The 21,176-nt window shown below is 40.6% G+C and overlaps 1 protein-coding gene across 3 annotated transcripts in view; it reads right to left on the bottom strand.

Moving 5' to 3' along the window:
• The window catches only part of CARNMT1 (carnosine N-methyltransferase 1), a 33,083-nt gene extending 23,388 nt beyond the window's left edge, over positions 1-9,695 (bottom strand). The window contains exons 1-4 of one of the 3 annotated variants that reach the window (XM_029920541.1): positions 9,298-9,331; positions 8,444-8,506; positions 1,645-1,840; positions 654-817 (exon numbers count right to left, since the gene is read on the bottom strand). In XM_029920541.1, coding sequence (XP_029776401.1) covers positions 654-817; positions 1,645-1,833 — 353 coding nt within the window. In that variant the 5' untranslated portion in view covers positions 1,834-1,840; positions 8,444-8,506; positions 9,298-9,331. Of the gene's footprint in view, positions 1-653; positions 818-1,644; positions 1,841-8,443; positions 8,507-8,908; positions 9,270-9,297 lie in introns of those variants that run through there. The other 2 variants (XM_029920539.1, XM_029920540.1) reach the window with 2 other exon arrangements.
• Between the last annotated feature and the right edge of the window lie 11,481 nt (positions 9,696-21,176).

Genomic DNA, 21,176 nt, shown 5'->3' with positions numbered 1-21,176 from the left:
GTATATAAGAAGTGTAAAATGCATGTAACTTATCTGTTAATTTTAAACTGTTGAGATTCCCAAAATAACACATAACACTGGTATTTTTAAAGTACAGTAATTATACTTGCTGCTATATCTGATTTAATGCGATACAGGATACAAAGCATGTTACAACACAAGCTTGCTATCTAAATATTTTTATAGCTGTGCTTCAAACTGGTTTCTCAGTAATCTTACACCTTCTATTTTATTCATTCATAAATGTTATTCAGAAAAGTGGCCTGCTTAGGTTTTTCATGGCACAAAAAAGTTATGAACCTCTGCTCTATGCTATAAATCCCCTATTTACTTACTGTCATAAGAAGGAAAAATAGTCTGAAGCTTTTTGTTTTGCCATAAGCAAATTATAAGAAGAAAACATCATTGATAATGAACATTCAATCTAACCTTACTAATTTCTACAGTGATTAAGTGCTAGGGCAAAGGGTATTCAAAATATTAACTACACCTTCACATAAAGCATCTGAGCACACACACACCACCACACACCCATATATGAAAACTTACAGGCACACAGCAACTGTAAGAATGAATCAAGACTGTGAAATTTCTTATAGAAAAACTTGGTGCTTATCTTTAAAGAAATGGGTTAAAAATAAGATACTATTTACCATTGCTCTTTTGGAAAATTTTTTAAGATTTCTTTAATGATTGGCTGGTAGCAGGCTTCCCGTTCTGCTTTCCCAGTTTCACTCCAGTCTCTCACAAACTGTTTCAGCGTGGATTTTAATTTATCCATGTCAAATGTAGATGCTGGCATAATCTTTCCATTCCCCTGTTTAAAAAACAGAAATCAATTAGCTTCTGACAAAGTAATCATTCTTGGATATGGTCAAACAGACAGGCTACTCAGGGGCCACATATGTGGTTTTGTGGATAAATCACTAGCCTCTCACCTCAACTGGGGTTCAAGTGCAGCTTGAGATCCTAAATGAAAAGAGCTTGGTGGTCTTACTTCTACCCTCAATAGATTAAGGTACATTAATCATGAAGCCACCATATAATTAAATAGTCTTTACTCAGGAGAGGACCAGAACTGGGCTGCTATGGAGACTGAACATCTCTAAGAGAGGGAAGAAAGTCCCTCCGGGACATTGATGGGGCAGCATGGAGAGGCTCACAGTGGAGTGGCCCAACTTTATCTATCCTGTGGATACAAAAAGAGGACTTCAGTTTCTATTACTGCCAGTCCCTTGAGATTTGTAAGTGAAAATAATTTCTTAAAGTAAAAGATAAATATCAATAGATACAAGATACTGAAAATGAGTTTAGCAAGGGAAATTTATTTTACACAGCTACTAAAGTTTACAAAAATTTAAGTCACTAACTCTATATGCTAAAACAGTCAGAATACTATGTGAGATGTAAATCCATATGGCAGCAATTATCTTACTATTTTTAGGGAAAAAAATCAGTGAACAAATCCAGTTTCTGGCATACTGTCCTATTAAACCTAGCCAAATGCCTGAACATGTAAGTGAAAACATTCTCTGAGTAGAGCAAATGACTCATGCAAAATATAAAAATGAAATCCAGAAAGATAAAGACCTCTAAAGACAGAGGTTAAACCCTAAAATAAAAATAGAACAAACTTTCACATACATCTTCTCCATATTCTTTATTTTCAAACATATGTATGCAATCATTCACAATGGTCAGTAGTATTTCTTGATTATGATCAATGCATTTCCGAATCTTGTCCAAGTGAAGAAGAAACTGAGGAAGTAGTTTCTGTTGGTTATCTGGAAGTGATCGAAATTGTCTTTCTGTTCGGTTCACTCGCTCATGCATACTGGTGCTAAAACATAAAAGGTGTTTTTTAAATTGGCAAATGAATTCTCACCAGGGCCACTCTTATTTTAAGGTTGTCTTTCTGTATAATTATTCCTTTATAATGTTGGATACTGCCCTGTTATTTACAATCTTTTGGTTTCTTAAAGGATATCCACTTAGAAAATGTTATGTTTTCACCTTATTATAAATCCTTTAGGCAAACAAAAGACAAGAGTTTATAACTAGCAAAGTAAACATCTGCAGCATTTTGGGGGGATAAAAGAAAACATGAAGAGGAATAACATACAATGAGTTTATTTTTATAATTTTAATTTCCAAACTTAAAATTTTCAGCAAACTAGTTGAATGCTTTAAATTTCTCTATCAGTAGCAGAATACTGATCTGAAATTACTTTAGAATACACAAAATGTTTTGAAATTAGCTAACAGCCAACCAAGCTAAATTTTTAAAAATCACAAAAGATCTTATGTACTACAAAAGTAGTCAACAACAACAAAGAGAAATTTATGATATCATTCATAATTTGCAATCCAGAAGTTTCCAGATAACTCTAAAGGTCACTTTGGGGATTATCTATTTATAAAATCTGAAAAACAAACCCCTCATTTTAAAGTTGAATATTACATTTGCGATGAGTGCCATTTTACATTAATCAGATGGGCAAAATCTAAAAGCCTGACTATAGGAATATATAAATATATATATATATAAGTATATACATATATATATATGTTGATCGATGGTAGGTGCATAAATTAGTATAAGCACTCTGGAAAATAATTTAGCATTTCCCAGTAAAGATTAATATGCACACTCCCTATGACCTAGCAATTGTAGTCCTAGACACGTACTCAAGAAACTTGCAAACGGGCACCATGACACTATCTTCTTAACAGCACTGTTATAAGTAACAAACAAGAAATTTGCAAACAACCTGAAGGTCCATCACCAGTAAAATGAAGTACAGTATAATCATACAATGGAATGCAATTAAGTTAATAAACTATAACTATACACAATACGGATAAAATTCATAAAGCTAAGTATTTGTTGAAAAAAGCAAGTTGCAGAAAAATACATAATGTACAATGGCATCTTGTATAAAAATAATACATTACAGGGACTGAATACAGGTAGAAAAACTACAAGCAAAGCAAGGAAATGAAAATTTAATAAAGTGATGTTCTTTGAAGGGAAAGGGAAAGGATGTTTTTTAACCAGGCCTTAGATTCTCGGGTATTCACTGTATCATTCTTGACGTTTCATACATACAAACAAGTAAGTAAATGTTTATGTTTCTTCTAAACTTTCTTTGGCATTTATGCTACATCACTAAGTTCTGAATAGTAGTAGGTTCTAAGGCAGCTCTTGGACTAAAGCAATAACCTGGCCAAGCTTTTAGAAGCTTATGTGTGGTGGTTAGGGGCGATAGCGGACAGAGTAACATGAAGAGATGAGAGGTGGCAGTGGCTGCATCGATGTTTGCTTTTCTTCCCCCCTCTCTCCCCCGAGACAGTATAATAGTGAGCTCTGGGTTCAAAACACACACATGAATTAAAATCGGGTTATGCCACCTATTTGCTTTCTGACCCTTGGAGAGTTACTTTCTTCCTCTGTGCCCCAACTGTCTCATATACAAAACAAGGTAATATATATCAACAGTGATGATGATGATGATGATGATGATGATGACAGAACCAGCATTTACTGAGATTTAACAAAAGCCAGGCCCTACATCAAAAATCACGAAATGTGGATTATTCTGAAAAAATCTCCATAAAATTCCATAAAGTAGCTATCATAATATTCCTCTGCCGTCCCAATGGATTTCACTGAAAATGTATCAAAATACTGCACACAGATCACTTAGCCTAGGACCTGAAACACAGTTCAAATATGGTAGGTACATCTAATTTGCATAATCAATAAATATGTTCACAGTGAAAATACAAAAAAAACCCAAACAAACGAACAAACAAAAAAGGTAGAGAAGTAAAAGTCCTCCAGGAAAAAAAAAAACAACAACTAGCAATTCCTCTTCTAGAGGCAATCACTTGTAACTTTTGGCATATTTCTCCTTGTCGTTAAGTGCTTTTCTAGTCAAAATGTGCTTTTCTAGTCAAAATGTGCTTTTCTAGTCAAAATGTGATACACACAACACACCAGATTACTTGGGAGTAACTAGAAATGAAGAATCTGATGCCCCACCAAAGACCTACTGAAATGTAATCCGCATTTTCACAAGATCTCCAAATGATTCATATGCATACCAACTTTTTAGAAGCATTTGTAAATCCTTTATTTTTATCGAAAGAATTTTTCCAGATCAGAAAAAGGTTCTCTAATGACTACAGGGCAAAAGACTACACAATGAGTGTTCATTATCCCATCTACGCAACCAAAATTTACTTAGTTACTTCCAGAACACTCAAGATCTAGATACTTTCACTTGTTTATATGATAAATTTTCTGTGTTCTAAGTGGGTCTATATTTTAGGGGCAGAAATACTACAAATTCCCAAAAGAAGAATTACCAGGTTAGAAAGAGTAAGTAGGGGTGCCTAGGTGGCTGAGTCAGCTAAGCATCCGACTCTTGGTTTCAGCTCAGGTAGTGATTTCACGGTTCATGAGTTCAAGCCTCATATTAGGCTCTGTGCTAGCAGCTCAGAGCCCTCTTGGGATTCTCTCTCGCCTGTGCCCTGCTCACGCTGTCTCTGTCTGTCTCAAAAATAAACTTTTTTAAAAAAAAAATTTTTTTTAAAGAATAAGTATTTTTCAGGCTCTTAATACAAACTGATTTTCAGAAGGATTGGATCAGTTTGCACCCCTATACTGTAGACTATGACACTAAAGAACAATTTAAAGTGACCATAACGTGCTAGGCAAACAGCGGAGTTGTGAAGGTTTACAGCTCGTGGTCAACTGGTTAAAGCAGTCTCATAGTACTTCATCTCTAGTATTCTTGGCCACTGGATGCCCCGCAACCTTCCTCTCAGCACACCTCAAAATTCAACACAGACAACACTGAACTTAGCACACGACCATCCCTCCCGGAAACCTCGCACTCCTTCCTCTATGGCTGATGAATGGTACTGATGAATGGCAGTATGGATGTATGATGGTACACCGTACGCCCACTCAGGTCAGAAACAAATGAGTCATCCTAAACTGCCTCTTCTCACAGATCCCACAGTCACAAGCCCCAGATCCTTTTGATTCTAGTCCATAAACTGTGAAAATCACTACCTCTCCCAGGTCCTCATTAAGTCTCCCAAAGATTCCTAAGGTGCCTGCTCCCTGGGAATGCTGTACTCAGCCAAAGTCTACCACTCCCAATGAACTAACTCTAAGATACAGTCTTGTCCCCACTGAATCTCCAGATTTCAGTATATGCAAAGAGCAAAGAATACACATTCAGTTATGTTCCCTAAGTGCCATTTTTGATGCTCGGTGAAGACTACTTAATTTCCACATTTGCCGAAGAGTCCACACCTATGGGCTGTCAATTTCTGATACAGAAATGATGTACTACACAGAACAGGATGAGATGTTGCACATCTTTTAACCCTTGATTATCTGATGGTAAGCAAACTGATCGTAACATATACCCACAGTGTCTCTCTTGAAATAAGGGAGATCCTAGAAGTTGAAAAAAGGGTCTACTCCTTAGTATATTATTTTAAATAGGGCTAACTTCACTGTTTTGGAAATGCTTACCCTACCAATGTACCTGAAGGAAGGGGCGGGCAAACCATGGCCCCCTGGCTACTAGGCCCATTTTACTATTTTTTTTTAATTTTTTAATGTATTATTTATTTTTTGATACTGAGAGAGAGAGAGAGAGAGAGAGAGAGAGAGAGAGAGAGCGAGCATGAGAGGGGGAGGGGCAGACAGAGAAGGAGACACAGAACTGGAAGCAGGCTCCAGGCTGTGAGCTAGCTGTCAGCACAGAGCCTGACGCGGGGCTCGAACCCACGAATGTGAGATCTGACCTAAGCCGAAGTCAGAGGCTTAACCAACTGAGCCACCCAGGCACCCCTAGGCCCATTTTATAAGGAGTTTCACTGGAACACAGCCATGCCCAACTGTTCACATACTGCCTGTGGTTGCTTCCATACAGGGCAGAGTTAAATAGTTTTAACAGAGACTACCTAGACTTTCAACCTTAAAAATATTCATTGCCTAGCCCTTTAAAGAAAGTTTCCCATGCCTGCTTTTAAGGAATGTTTTATAACCTTCACACTCTCCTTGGTTCTGAACTCAATGGCAAGAGCCCATATCCTCTGCGGGCTAGGGGAGTGAGCAGCCATTATCCCTGGGGTATCTCTACCTTCAGCGCTCTCTGAAGGAGGGGCTCAACAGTGAGGCCAACTCTGATTCAGTCACCCTTCATCAGGGTGGGTCTGATACTGGGTCTGAGCCAAGGGCCAAGGTCATAGACCCATTCCTCTGCACCTGCTGAACTACTCTAGAACCCCAACCAGGAAAGTGTATCTTTTCTTAAGGAAAGTCTGTCTCAATTCACTTTAAATATTTATTAAAAACTCACAGTTAAAACTGTCTTACTAAGTATCACTGCTTACTAATGCAGGGTAAAATCTTAGTGAAAATTCTGGATTTCAGGCCAGTCTCTCCTACAATTTGGCTGTGTAAGCCGGGGCAAGCTGTTTGCCTCTTTACAGGACTATTCCTTTGCCTGTACAAAAGAACTCCACAGCTCCATTTTTTACACCTCACCAAAATACAATTTCTAAAAGTAGGATCTTTCTGACGAGACCTTTAATTTTTCAACTGTAATATCTTGTATATGATTAGATATCTTCATTCGTTTTAGGACTAACAATTTTTATTTTTTTTTGCTATTCGCCACAATGCTCTAATCATTTTTGCCTTGGTCAAAATATATCATTTATGCAAAATCTGTAGGAAATACAAAATGGAAGTTGTTGGAAAAACATTCATCAAAACATTTCTTGCCCTGTGACTTCTAATCTAAGTCACCTATATAATAACTAAAAGACATTTAGCAGTAAAAGTAAACTCTTCAAAATTTAGAAGTACTTGCTAAAGGTTTAGAGTAGGGTTGTTCATCTGAACTCACTGCAGAGATGGGAAGGCTTACATCTGCACTGTCCAATATGGCAGACACCAGCCACGCTTGAAATGCACTTGAAATGTGGCTAGTAAGACTGAGGAAATGAATTTTAAATTTTATTAAATTTTACTTAATTTAAGCTTAAATTTAGCAAGATGTGATTAGTGACTACAGTACTGCACAGTGCAGGTCTAGAAGATCATAAAATGTTGGGAATGTAACAACTCACAGTGTTTTCTGCTACAAAATGCTTTCCATACCCCCTAGTCCTTCAAGTGATACGTTAAAAAGTATATTTTTAATACTATTTTCAGGCTATTTCAATGTTTCATCAAGAGAGTACACACTGGAGCACCTGGGGGGCTCAGTCAGTTAGTTAAGGGTCCGACTCTTGGTTTCAGCTCAGGTCATGATCTCACTGTTCATGAGATGGAGCCTTGCATTGGACTCTGCGCTGACAGTGCAGAGCCTGCTTGGGATTCTCTCTCCCTCTCTCTCTCTCAAAATAAATAAACACTTTAAAAAAGAAGACTACACACAAATAAAAAGGATTGTTTTTAAAAAAAATGAAGTTGTCCTCAACCCCACATTAAACAGAGGGGTAAGTATAGGAAACTCTATCACAACCAGCAGAACACTCGCACAAGCACTCCTCTACATTGCCACGCTTGCACTCTTGTTCCAGATCAAAGGTCCCTATTCCCCACAAAAAGACCCATTTGATACCTAATCACAAATATCAATTTTATATATTAACCTGCACAAACACACATTTTAACTAATTGGGTTTACTGTATTCACCAGAACACATTCCAATATTCTTTCTAGAATTTTCAGTAGTAAAATGTACCAGACTTTTCTGTACCTACTTCTCTTAGCTCCCTAAACCTAAGGTCAGCTGTTTCCCCTCCCAGTGGTGATTCCTGAAGGCACAATACATGCATCAAATTCAATTCTGTGGTTTTCTGCCTTCCTCCCTGTGTTGATACTAAGTAAAATGCCCATGCTAGTTAATTCCCTTTGGGGCTCCATAAGTAATGTAGTCCACAGTTCTGTGCCTGGGTTTAATCAGTAAATTATTTCATCAAGATCTCTGCACTTCTATAATTCATTACAAATGTAGTCAGATTCTAAAGAAATTTAAGCTTTTATGAAGCAAGTTTCCAAATTTAAAGTAGTAACAAACTACCGACCTGTTACAAAGTCACAGACTACTCGGGAATGACAAATGTATTCTTCGCTACTACGGTCTTATTTGTTAAAAATAGAGCTTCAACAACAAATGCCAAGCACTGGTGACACAAAAATAAATGAGGCTCAGTCCCTGTCCTTGAAGAGGTCACAGCCAAGCAATTAAAAAAAAAAAGTGTGCATAAATGACAGAGGAGCCCATCTAAGGGACACAGTTTTACTTGTACAGGTCATGTCTGTCTATCTCATTCCAACTGCAGGCTCCGAACACAGCCATCGGTGGACTCATCTCTTAACACGAATGAAAGTGCTATATTTACCTGAAAACCTAAGTCCCTTTCAGATCTTGGAATTCTAATTTTGTGACTAAGCTATTTCAATATCTAAAAAAGAAAAAGAAAAGTGGAAGTTAGGAATTTAAAAGCCCTACCACCGTGCCCAGCCCACAGTAAGAATTCGATACGTTTGCAGAACAAAAGATCATAAAAGCGGCTCTTTGCTTTTAAGTATTAAAGAGGGTTCATTTCCCTCTTTAATACTTAAATTTTAGAGCATCCGGACCACCTCCGACATTAATTTCACCCACCAGTTAAAGACATTGAGAGCCATCATTCACCACTAATGTGCCTGTACGTTCAAAGCGCCAGGGGGTTTGGGATGGAAATCTTATGCAGCTCTCACAAGAATTGGCCAACAGTTTGGGAAAATTCGTCCTACGGCATCCCACGTGTAGATGAACTTGGGTTCTCCGTGTGTTCAGTTTGGAGGACATCGACAACACATACCGGATCATGCCCAGCACTGGACGATTTTACCACCATCATCTTCTATCTGCAATTGTTAACTGCACTTTTCCGGTCACCCCCACCGGCCTCAAAGCCAAACCTTTAACAAGGGATGGAAGGCAAGAGAGCTAATCTGATCCTGAGGTTGGAAGACACGAGGCTGAGCAGCGGACGGCGCGGCAGACACGCGGTTGTGCAGGGCCGGGAGGGGCTAAGGTGGTACGAGGTGACTCGGGGGCCCGGAGGTCAGATCCCGCGGCCCGGTCCGGGTACTCCGGAGGCGTGGCGGGCCGAGGGCGAGCGCGGCGAGCGCCCCCGTTCCGGCGGGTCCGCCGCGACCTGGGGGCGCCTCGATGGGCTGCGGCCGGGGTCCACCACGGGCTTCTTACCCGTAGTAGCGGAAGGCATTAATGATCTTCCAGAAGTGCTCGCGCTCGAGCCGCTCCTCCTCCTCCTCGGTGCTGCGCGCTGCCGCCGCCGCCGCCGAAACCGCCGCGGCAGAGGCCAAACGCCCGGCGGAGAACTGCACTTCCACCTCCTCGCTCCCGCCGCGGCCGCCGCCACCTCCCCCGCAGCCCTCGGGCAGCTGAGAAGCGGGCGGCGGAGGGCGCCGCCGTCGCTGCATCGCCGCCACGGCCCTAGGCCTGGCTCGCTTGCGTCTCACCGCGACTGAGAGCGTGGTGGCGGCTGCTCGGCCTTCCTCTAGACGGCGCCCGCCGCGGACATGCCCCCAGCTCGCGGTGCGCTCCGCCCCCGCCACCCTCAGGCCTCCATCCGCGCCAGGCTCCGCCAGGTCTTCGGGAGCGCCCGGCACGAGCGCGCATGCGCATGCGAGGGTACGACGGAGGGCCGCGGCCGCCTGCGCTCATTTGCTGCTGGGCTTCGGCGACCGCGCGCTGCCGTAACGACGGCGCGCCGAATGGGCGGGGCGAAGGGTCAGGTGGGAGGAGCGAAGGAGGAGATCCCTGGTCGGGTGGGGCGGGCACCTGCGAGAACCGGCGTGGGCAGGGTTTCAGAGCCTGCGAATGCTGGATTTTGAAACAGGCCATTGAACTAAGTCTAAAGGAGGGAAAAACAGAAAAAATGGTCAGCTTTGATGACTTTATTAAGAATTTTTATTTAAGAAAATCTAGAGGTAAGGTCTTGCGTTCACCCTAGTTTAAATTGTAAGTTAATTTCTATATATGTCTCCATTTGTAATTACATTGGGGAGAGAGACACCATCATTTTTTTCAGTGTTTAGGGGTTTGCGAAAATTCTAATCCCGTCTTGACTGGTGATGGTAGCCGATGAAGAACATATTGGAACCAAACTCTGTCCAGCACCCGCGCGTTGGATGACCACCAAACTGCACATGAGCCATAATTCTTCAGCATTGGTGCGAGTAGCCTCCAACGGTGGCCCTCAGCAATGCCAGCCTTAATTTCTCGCTCTTCGTCGTCTTTATGCAGTTTTTGCCTCATCTGAGCTCATAGTTAAAACAGGTGTCCTCACACACTGAATATTATTCCTAGGAAAGAACTCATTTTATTACATTTTATCTACCACTCAGCATCTCAGTCTTACAAAAAAGTGCTAAAAGGGAAAGATTGCTTTATTCACAAGAGTTAAATATGCCCAGAGACCACAAATTTGGTAAGAACATATAATGATATTGAAAAGTCGCTTCACATTTTCAGAATTTAATAATTTAAAAGTAATGCTTTAAAAAGTCCTGTGGTTAGTCTATGTTAATGTTACATTTTTATGCAAGATGTTTATAAAATGTTAAAGTATTTTTTGAATAGTAGTGCAGTACTGTACCGTCCAAAATTCAAAAAGAAAATGCGAAGAGTTACAAATGTGAAGTTTCTTTATCCTTCTAACTAGCCTTATCCCTACACAGACATACTGTATCAATTCCTTGCCCATTCTTCCACTTCTATCCAGTGCATATTTTTCTTAGAGCTTGGTATACGGAAGTTATATATATATTCTCATTAACTGTTACCAATACTGTTTTCATATATAAATGCATATACAAATATACCAAATTACGTATGTAATAATTTTGATGCACTAATACAGGTCTCAGTGACCTAATTGATATAGGCCAGAATGCCATGGAGAATGATAGTCGACAACATAATTTTCACCATCCTGCGATGTATAATAAATATTTTTAAATTAATCTCCTATGTAGAAGTTTGCTTGGTTCTGTCTCATTACTTGGTGAGAATCTTAGGATCTGTGTCATTAAGGTGCTCCACCTTAATCTCAATTGTGATTTCACAGATAAGGATACTCAAGGAAGGAGAGAGTAAGTGATTCCTAGGGCACAGTACCTTACTGGCACCACACCCACCCACCAACTCTCGTGCCTGTATTTTATCAATATTCGGTTATGACACTGACTGTACTTTTAGAATATTGTGCTAACATTTAACATTTTACATGTTTCAGTTATTTTTCCATATCATCTTCTTTGTTCATGACTCTGTGAAGGAGGTGTTATTATTGTCTTCCTTTAACAAGTGAAGACAGACTCAGAGAAATTAATTGTCTTGCCAAGGGATACATAAATAGCAGAACTGACATTCATCTATTCATTCAGTCTTTTCAACAAATGTGTTGATTGCCTCCTCTGTTTCTTGCACTGAGCTCGGAGCTGGGTTTTTAGTCTTGCTTTGCCAGCTGGTAACTGTGACTGAAAAGTTACTTGAGACTCTGATTACATTATTGCTACAATGAGCATATTACCCTTCTTTCAGGGTCATCTGATGAGTAAATGAGATAAAGAATGAGAAATGCCTGGTATTTATGCTCTATAAATGTTAATTTTCTCTCTTCCTTTCAGATGTCTCTAGCATAAATTTTTGGCCTTGTTTCAAAGCACTTTTAGGACTTCCTTGACCTAACTTCTTTACAATGAGTGCCTCCTCTAGAAGTCTTCCCAAGTCATGGAGCCACTTGGGTGGAAATACTTTCATCAGATCATTCTTTCTTTGGTTATTCTGAAGAATTACTAGTTAAGCAGTTAAAGTTCACACACTCATATGTTCATACATTGCTAATGGGAATGGAAAATGGAAGAGTAACTGTGGGAAACAGTATAGTACTTTCTTACAAAACTGAACATGTGCATACTATACAATCGAGTCATTGCACTCTTGGACATCTGTCCCGGGGAAATGAAAAACTGTGTTCACACAAAAACCTAATTTACACGGAAAGTCATGGTAGTTTTATCTGTAAAAGCCAAAATTTAGTAACAACCCAAGTGAGTAGATGAATGGTTAAACAAAGTAGAGCACATCCGCACCATGAGACACTTACTCAGCAATGAGGAAAGGACTGATTTATTTATACACTCAGTAATTTAGATGAGGGGTGCCTGGATGGCTCCGTCAGTGAAGCATGCAACTCTGGATCTTGGGGTTGTGAGTTCGAGCCCCATATTGAATGTAGAGATTATTTAAAAAACAAATAACTTAAAAATATAACTTAGGTGAATCTCAAAAGAATGATGGTGAATGGGAAGAAAATCTCAAAGGGTTACGCATACTGTATGATTCCATTTATATATTTTGTCTTGAAATGACAAAACTACAAAGCTGGAGAACAGATTACTGGCAGCCAGCGGAGCGGTTGGAGCTGGTAGGAATAAGAGTGGTGTCTGTGGTGATAAAAGGGGAGTACAAGAGGATCTTTTGATAGAACTTGTAAGATTTAATATGTGGAGGCAGAGACGAGAGGAAAGAGACAGACCAAGTTATGGAGCCAAGGAAGCCTTTATTGGGGTCTGCAGGCCCCCGGGCGAGGTTCCGTGACTCGAGTAGGGGTTGAGTCAGGGAAGCCTCGCCAGGTAAGGGAGGGCGAGGTGTTTTATGGGTGAAAGGGTTCCAGGTTTGGTCTTGGGAGGGCAGATTACCAAGTAAGGGCATTTTAGGGCCTTGGCGGGGTGGGGGGAAAACTGGAGCTTCATGGTTGGCTGTCTTCAAATGGTGAGAGACATTCCAGGTCTGCAGGGTGGGGGTGTCGGAGCATGGAGTTCTTCTCCAACCCACAGGAAAATGGCCGCTCGGTCGCCATCTTAAGGTAACTCTTACAGAACTGTTGTGTATCTTGACTGTGATGGAGGCCACACAAATCTATGCTTCAATAAAATTACATAGAAATTAATATACATGCAATTATATACCAGTGAAATTGAACATGGTCAATCGATTGTATCAATATCAACTTCCTGATTGTGATACTGCACTATAGTTATGCAAGATAATGCCATTGGGGTCAAGAGTGTACAAAATCTTTCTGAATTATTTCTTGCAACTGCAGATGAACCTACAATAATCTTAAAACAAAAGGTCTTCAGAATGACACATAAACATGTGATTTCTGGGGCGCCTGGGTGGCTCAGTCAGTTAAGCATCCGACTTCGCTCAGGTCATGATCTCACGATCTGTGGGTTCGAGCCCCATGTCTGGCTCTGTGCTGACAGCCCAGAGCCTGGAGCCTGCTGCAGATTCTGTGTCTACTTCTCTCTCTGCCCCTCCCCTGCTTGCACTCTGTCTCTCTCTCTCTCTCTCAAAAAAATAAACATTAAAAAAAATTTTTAATGTGATTTCTACTTAATTCTTATAAATTTTTACACATAAACCCAGAAGAACTTTCTAAGTAAATCAAATGCTCTTTTCATTTAAAAAATTGGAATTATGGGGCACCTGGGTGGCTCAGACAGTTAAGCGTTCGACTTCGGCTCAGGTCATGATATCACAGTTCGTGGGTTCGAGCCCTGAGTTGGGCTCTGTGCTGGCAGCTCAGAGCCTAGAGCCTGCTTCCAATTCTGTGTGTCCCTCTCTCTCTCCCTCTCTGCCCCTCCCCTGCTCATGATCTGTCTCTATCAAAAAAAAAGTTTAAAAATTGGAATTATGGAAATTTTCGAACTGCAATAAAAGTAGAGGCAATAACATAAGTGATCTACTATATTATAACAGTCCTTCACCCAGTGTCACCAATTCATAACAGTTTTGTAACCTTGTTTTACCTAATCTCCTCTTGTTGATGGCTTTGCAAGGGTGTCCTCAGACATTGTATTGTTTTTCCCATGCAAACTTCAGTGTGCATATCTGAGAAGAACTTCGAAAAGATAACCGTCATGTTATTCTATCAACAACAATTAATAATCAATCTTATTATCCTCTAATACCCAGTTCTTATTCAAATTTCCCTAATTGCTTCAAAGATGTCTTTTTATAGTTGCTTGGGTTTGTTAAATATTTTTTATATCTTGTTATTTTGAGAGACAGAGAGTGAGTGGGGGAGGAGCAGAGAGAGAGGGAGATCCAGAATGTGAAGCAGGCTCCAGGCTCTGAGGTGTCAGCACAGAGCCCGACACGGGGCTCAAACCCAAGGACTGTGAGATCATGACCTGATCTGAAGTCGGATGCTTAACCGACTGAGCTGCCCTGTAGTTAGTTCTTAAAACTGAGAACATCATGACTCCTGTATCTCTTTCATTCCTCAAGACCCCACTTTATTCCCTCTTCCTTTCTTGTTATCATGGTGGGTTTTTTTGCTTTGTTTTATTTTGGTTTTGGTTTTGGTTTTTTAGAAAACTGGACGATTAGACTGCAAAATATCCCATATTTTGGATTTAGTCTAATTGTTTTCTAATGGCATCATTTCTTGCTTCCTTTATTCAATACTATATTTCAACGTTTTACCCATGTTGTGTGTAGAGCTATAGTTTGTTCATTTTCATGCCATCAAGTATTCCTTGGGTGAACATACCACAATTGATTTGTTATTAGAAGACATCTTTTTTTTTTCATGTACACCCCAGCTCCCTTATCCATTTTTTTCTTCAGAGCACTTAGCAGTACTTGACATTGCATTTCTGTAATGGATAATTTTATGTGCCAACTTGACAGGTTTGAGAGATGCCCAGAATGCTGTTAGAACATGATTTCTGGGTGTGTCTGTGAGGGTGCCTCCAGAAGGGATTACCATCTGAGTGGTAGACTGAGTAAAGATAATTGTCATCAGGGCAGGTGGGCACCATCCAAGCCTCTGGGGGCCTGAGTAGAACAAAAAAATCAGACAGAAGGTGAATTTGCTTGGGCTGAAACAGTCAACTTCTTCTGCCCGTGGACATCAGAGCTTTGGGTTCTCCAGCTTTCAGACTCAGACCTGGACTTATACCTCCAGCCCCCTGTTCTCAGGCCTCAGACTCAAGTTGCCTAATTTCAATTTTCTTCCCAAATAGGGACATAAAGGGCTTTCATTTATCACTAAGATTCTGTTGGAAACCACTCAGCCCAAGCCAGATTGCTTAGCAGCAGACAACATAGTCCATTCTAGCTACTTTAAGCAGGAAATAATTTATTGAACTGCTAGCACACATAATTTTTAGGAAACCCTGGGATCTGCGCCTCACCTGCTATACAGAAATGATACAGCTCAATACCTGTTGTTCCAAAGGAAAGTGTTTTAATGGAACCCAATTCCACCACTGCTCACCATTCACCACTGATAATGTTAAGGTCCTGATAATAAAACCTGTGCTATAAACACCAAGTGCTTCTGCCTAAGATCGAGTTTTCCCGGATGTGGCCACCACCTTATCATGCTCACTTCTGCCTTCCAGGTGAGAACTTTAATTATAAAGAAGGGTGGGGAATGTACTTTTTCACCTTCTAACCTCTAAGGAAGGCAGAGGAAGACATTCAGGAAAGTGGAAAGGGGGTATTCAGAGAGCTAACCTACATCACAGCCTAGATGACTATTTGTGTGGCACTAATGAACACTGTATTCAACACTGGTTGACTGGGTCCAGATGACAAGGAGCAGAGCAGTACAGAGCAAAAACACGGGATCTGGCTTCAGACGTCTAGGCTAGGATGCTGACACTAATGCAAGTGGGTATATGACCTTAAGGAAGTCAACTAACCTCCCTGGACTATGTCCTCATCTATAAAATGAAACTGTTGGACTACTGTTTTTAAGCTACTTCTATCTCTAACATTCTATGATTCAAAAATCATTTCAAAGGCAAAATCCTTCGATTTCAAGCAGCTTTCTTTAAAAAAAAATGCCGTTGGTCAGCAAGTTTTATATCTGCAGTTTTCTATGTTTAGTTTTCTTTCTTTTTCTGCTCTCAGTTTGCCTATTAAAAAAATTTTTTTTAATACCTTGCTATCCAGGGATGTGTGGGTGGCTTAGTCAGTTGAGCGTCCAACTCTTGATTTTGGCTCAGGTAACAATCCTGAGGTTTCTGAGATCAAGCCTCACTTCAGCCTCCAGACTGATAGCAGGGAGCCTGCTTAGGATTCTCTCACTCCCTCTTACTCTGCCTCTCCTCTGCTTGCTCTGTCTGTCTGAGAAATACATAAATAAACTTTATAAATACACACATACATACTTATAAATACACACACACACACACACACATACATACATATGTAACTTTGTATACAGCATGGGATTTCTGCATACCATTTCCAAAGCTGATCATTCATTCAGGTACAGAGTGGATCAACATAATGAATTGAAAGAAGGAAACTCCATGTTTATTGTCTGAACAAGAAGTCCAAACTTGTTTTCCTGCTTTAAGTAAAATGGTTAACGAGAGCATCCCTTAGTTTTCCTAGTGTGCCAACGAAGTTACTCCCTCATTATTCTCCAGTTGGTTTCGTAATGATTAAATATTTGAAAATACAGGCTTAGAAATCTGCGGGCCTATTCATCTACAGATTATACTTATTCAATGAGAAGATATCTCACTGGAAGTTCATATTTATATATTACATTGATTTGCCTTTTAATCAGCTGCTTCACCCACTTTGAAGTAAACCTTCTTTGAGGGTGGCAGGCATGTTTGTTTTGTCCTTGCCCGTGTTCCCAACATCCAGCACAGTGCCTGGCACGGAAAGATTTTCTAAAACCATTTTGTGAAATAAATAAATGAATTCTTAAGTGCCAGGCACTGTGCTGAACACTGTACATATATAATTGCATACCATTTAATACAATAGTATTGTCATCCTTTATTTTTTAAAACAGATGAGAGCAATAAAAAGACTTAAAGTGACACTGTCAAAGTCATACAGCTATTAAATGGTAAAGCCTTGATGTGAAAGCAAGTCTGCAAAACCCCAAAGAAACTGAATCTACTGCCTGTGCTAAAGTTAGTCTTGTTTATCTTTAAATAAGATTCGTGAAGTTCTTTTACTTTGGAAAACCTTACTAACTTGCCAATAATTGTTATTTACAGAGACTTGACATTCTAGGTGGGCAAGAAGAGTACAAATTTTGCTAACCCAATCTGAGAGACTAGATTGCTCAAGGAATATGTTTGCAGAGACAAACTACTTCTAACACTTGATGTGAAATATCTTGATTTTCTATCAGCACAGACTCCAATTGCTATCGACCTAAGGATCTCATGGAAAAAGGAAAAGGCCACTTCGGCCTTCCTTGGACCACTAACAGAGTTCCTATATAATCATCATCATTGTTCTAGGATTTATGATTTTTATCCTTGGAATTCCTCTACTAATTCTGCTCTTTATGAGTCGAGTGTTTGTCTTAGAACTGGCTTGTTTTGCCTTTGTTCCAGTAGCTGGATCTAGATGGAGAAGACCATCATTTGGTCTTAAAATAACAAACACATTCTCCCCTATAAAAATAGAGATATGACACCTATAAATGGTTTCTGTGTACTTGTTGTGATTCTTAATAATCTTAAAGAGCCAGAAGCCACGTGCAATCTTTGTATGAACATTTTTTTTTTAAATTTTTAAATATTTATTTTTGAGACAGAGAGAGACAGAGCATGAGCAAGGGAGGGGCATAGAGAGAGAGGGGGAACGCAGAATCCAAAGCAGGCTCCAGGCTCTGAGCTGTCAGCACAGAGCCCAACGCGGGGCTCCAACTCACAAACCACAAGATCATGACCTGAGCCGAAGTCGGATGCTCAACTGACTGAGCCCCCCAGGTGCCCCTGTATGCACATTGTTTTAATGTTCTCAATAGTTATTCTCCAATTTGGGATGAGATGAAAATTCTATTACTATTATTAATTTTTTAAAATAAAAAGTGAAATAAAATGGACTTCTGTGTAAATTATAAGTGGAAGTTGGTTTACAAAATATGTCATAGATTATCTACAGCTCTCCAAGCTTTCCCATTCTGAAATCCAGAGTGAGTTATCCTGTAAGCATACTTTTGTATGCTTAAGGTACCAGCCAAACAAATGTATAGCCCCCCCAAAAAAATTTGGAAAGAATTATAAAACTATTACTTCTAAAAAAAAGCATCAGGGCGCCTGGGTGGCTCAGTCGCTTAAGCGTCCGGCTTCGGCTCAGGTCAGATCTCATGGTTCGTGGGTCCGAGCCCCGTGTTGGGCTCTGTGCTGACTGCTGGCTCAGAGCCTAGAGCCTGTTTCCGATTCTGTATCTCCCTCTCTCTCTGACCCTCCCGTGCTCACACTGTCTCTCAAAAATAAATAAAAAGCATTTAAAAATTAAAAAAAAATTTTTAAATATATAAAAAATAAAAAAATAAAAAAAGCATCAAAGGGGAAAAAAGCATCTAAGTAGTAATCATAGGAAAAAATCAGAATTTGTTTGGGCTTTCTTACATTTATTTTACAGATTCCTTTTTTGTTGTTTGTTTACATTACCCACAGCGATGAAGATGGGCACACCACGGTATGTTCAGGGCAAAAGGTCTATACAGTCATTTGAAATCACTGCTGGAACCATGGATTTGTGCTTTGTCTGGGGATCTCACACAGAGAAGAAAGTCACTTTCCGCAGAGCTTGTCCATCTTCCACCATTTGTCCCGTAACTTTTCTGGAATTATTAAGAAGACATAATATTTGGGCTATTCGATTTGAATGATCAGAATACTATTACACCCCACCATGTCTCCTGGCATTCTCTTTAAAAGTCCTATCAGGGGGCGCCTGGGTGGCTCAGTCGGTTGAACGGCCGGCTTCGGCTCAGGTCATGATCTCACAGTTTGTGGGTTCGAGCCCCGCATCGGGCTCTGTGCTGACAGCTAGCTCAGAGCCTGAAGCCTGCTTCAGATTCTGTGTCTGCCTCTCTCTCTGACCCTCCCCTGCTCACGCTGTCTCTCTCTGTCAAAAATAAATGAGACATTAAAAAAAAAAAAGTCCGATCAGGGCACCTGGGTGGCTCAATCCTTTGAGTGACCAGCTTCAGCTCAGGTCATGATCTCATGGGTCGTGCTTTGAGCCCTGTGTCAGGCTCTGTGCTGACAGCTCAGGGCCTGGAGCCTGCTTAGGATTCTGTGTCTCCCTCTCTTTCTCCCTGTCCCTCCCCCCATTCACACTCCGTCTCTCTCTCTCTCTCTCTCTCTCTCTCTCTCTCAAAAATAAAGAAAAAGTAAACATTAATTTAAAAAGTCCTATCAGTTTTTGAGAGATCTCCCCATTGTTGAATCTTTAATGAGCTATACCTGCGGTCGAAGCAAAATTTCCTGGGCATTTCTATGAAATGCAGTATCTCAGACCTCACCTATTGAATCTGAATCTGCATTTAAAGTAGGTCCCCAGGTGATTCGTAGGCACATGAAAATTTGAAAAGCACTGCTTTAGAAACCACAGAGAACACACACCCATGAACCCTTTCACTGAAAAGATCGAAAGCTCCTATGTATCTTTCCTCTCTGAGAGCAGAACAGCCAACTGTAAGGAGCTTCAGTGACAAGGACTTCTACTATCGTAAGCAGCACGAAGCCCCAAGGTAGGCAGCTCCAGGTTGAGTCATCCGTGTCGTCAAGCCAGGCCCTCCCATCCTCCGGTTCTGCTATTTCCAGTGCGTTAGTGGAGTCCCTCACAATCACAGATCGTTGCCACAGTCCAGGCCTCACATCCGGATACAACAAATCTAGCAAAGAAGAAAGCTCATTTCCTCCCCTATGGGTTCCTTTTCGTCAGTAGGTACACCTTGGCCGGGAGCCTCATAGTCGCCTTCCCCTTGCTGACCAGTCCCACTGCTAAAATAATGGTAGGCAGAGGATATAGTATCACCTTGACAGGATTAGGCTCATTAATATCCTCTTCACAATCCTGAAACACACACCTCATCCTTAAACCACTCAGGCCTCTTATCTCTCATCAAGAGGAAAGCTAAAGGGTGGAGTAGATGTGTGGTTGGGGGGGTGAGTTTGCAGGGAGGGCAACTGGTAATAACTCTACCTTCGTATGTAAACAGAAATAAAGAACAAAGTAGGGATGACAAATCCTCTTTAAGGAATGAATCCCCTCTGATTTAATATATACCCAGGCTCCGAGCATAACTATGTGCATCTAATTAATGCTTCGCTTCAGTTTACTTTATTGCACTCTATGCTCCATGCCAAATGAAACCCTGATATGTAGTTTACTGGCTAATTAATAGGCTTACATAAAAATTATTTGGGGCAGAGCTTGGCCTAGGTAAAAGATCTGGTTGACTGCAACATTTCTTTTTTTTTAATATATATTTTTGATTTACATCCAAGTTAGTTAGCATATAGTGCAACAATGATTTCAGGAGTAGACTCCTTAATGCCCCTTGCCCATTTAGCCCAACCCCCTCCCACCCACAACCCCTCCAGCAACCCTCTGTTTGTTCTCCATACTTAAGAGTCTCTTATGTTTTTGTCCCCCTCCCTGTTTTTATATTATTTTTTCTTCCCTTCCCTTTTGTTCATCTGTTTTGTATTTTAAGTCCTCATATGAGTGAAGTCATGTGATATTTGTCTTTCTCTGACTCATTTCGCTTAGCATGATACCCTCTAGTTCTATCCACATAGTTGCACATGGTGAGACTTCATTCTTTTTGATTGTTGAGTAATATTCTATTGTATATATATACCACATCTTCCTTACCCATTTATCTCTTGATGGACATTTGGGGTCTTTCCATACTTTGGCTATTGTTGATAGTGCCGCTATAAACATTGGGGTGCATGTGCCTCTTCAAAACAGCATACCTGTATCCTGTGGATAAATACCTAGTAGTGTAATTGCTGGGTTGTAGGGTAGTTCTGTTTCTAATTTTTTGAGGAACCTCCATACTGTTTTCCAGAGCGGCTGCCCCAGTCTGCATTCAGCAGTGCAAAAGAGATCCTCTTTCTCTGCATCCTCACCAACATCTGTTGTTGCCTGAGTTGTTAATGTTAGTTAGGTGTGAGGTGGTATCTCATTGTGGTTTTGATTTGTATTTCCCTGATGATGAGTGATATTGAGCATTTTTTCATGTGTCTGTTGGCCAT

The sequence above is a fragment of the Suricata suricatta genome, chromosome 13 (genome assembly GCF_006229205.1).
Source record: "Suricata suricatta isolate VVHF042 chromosome 13, meerkat_22Aug2017_6uvM2_HiC, whole genome shotgun sequence".
NCBI classification, from domain to species: domain Eukaryota; kingdom Metazoa; phylum Chordata; class Mammalia; order Carnivora; family Herpestidae; genus Suricata; species Suricata suricatta.
This window is presented reverse-complemented; position numbering and strand designations above follow the sequence as displayed.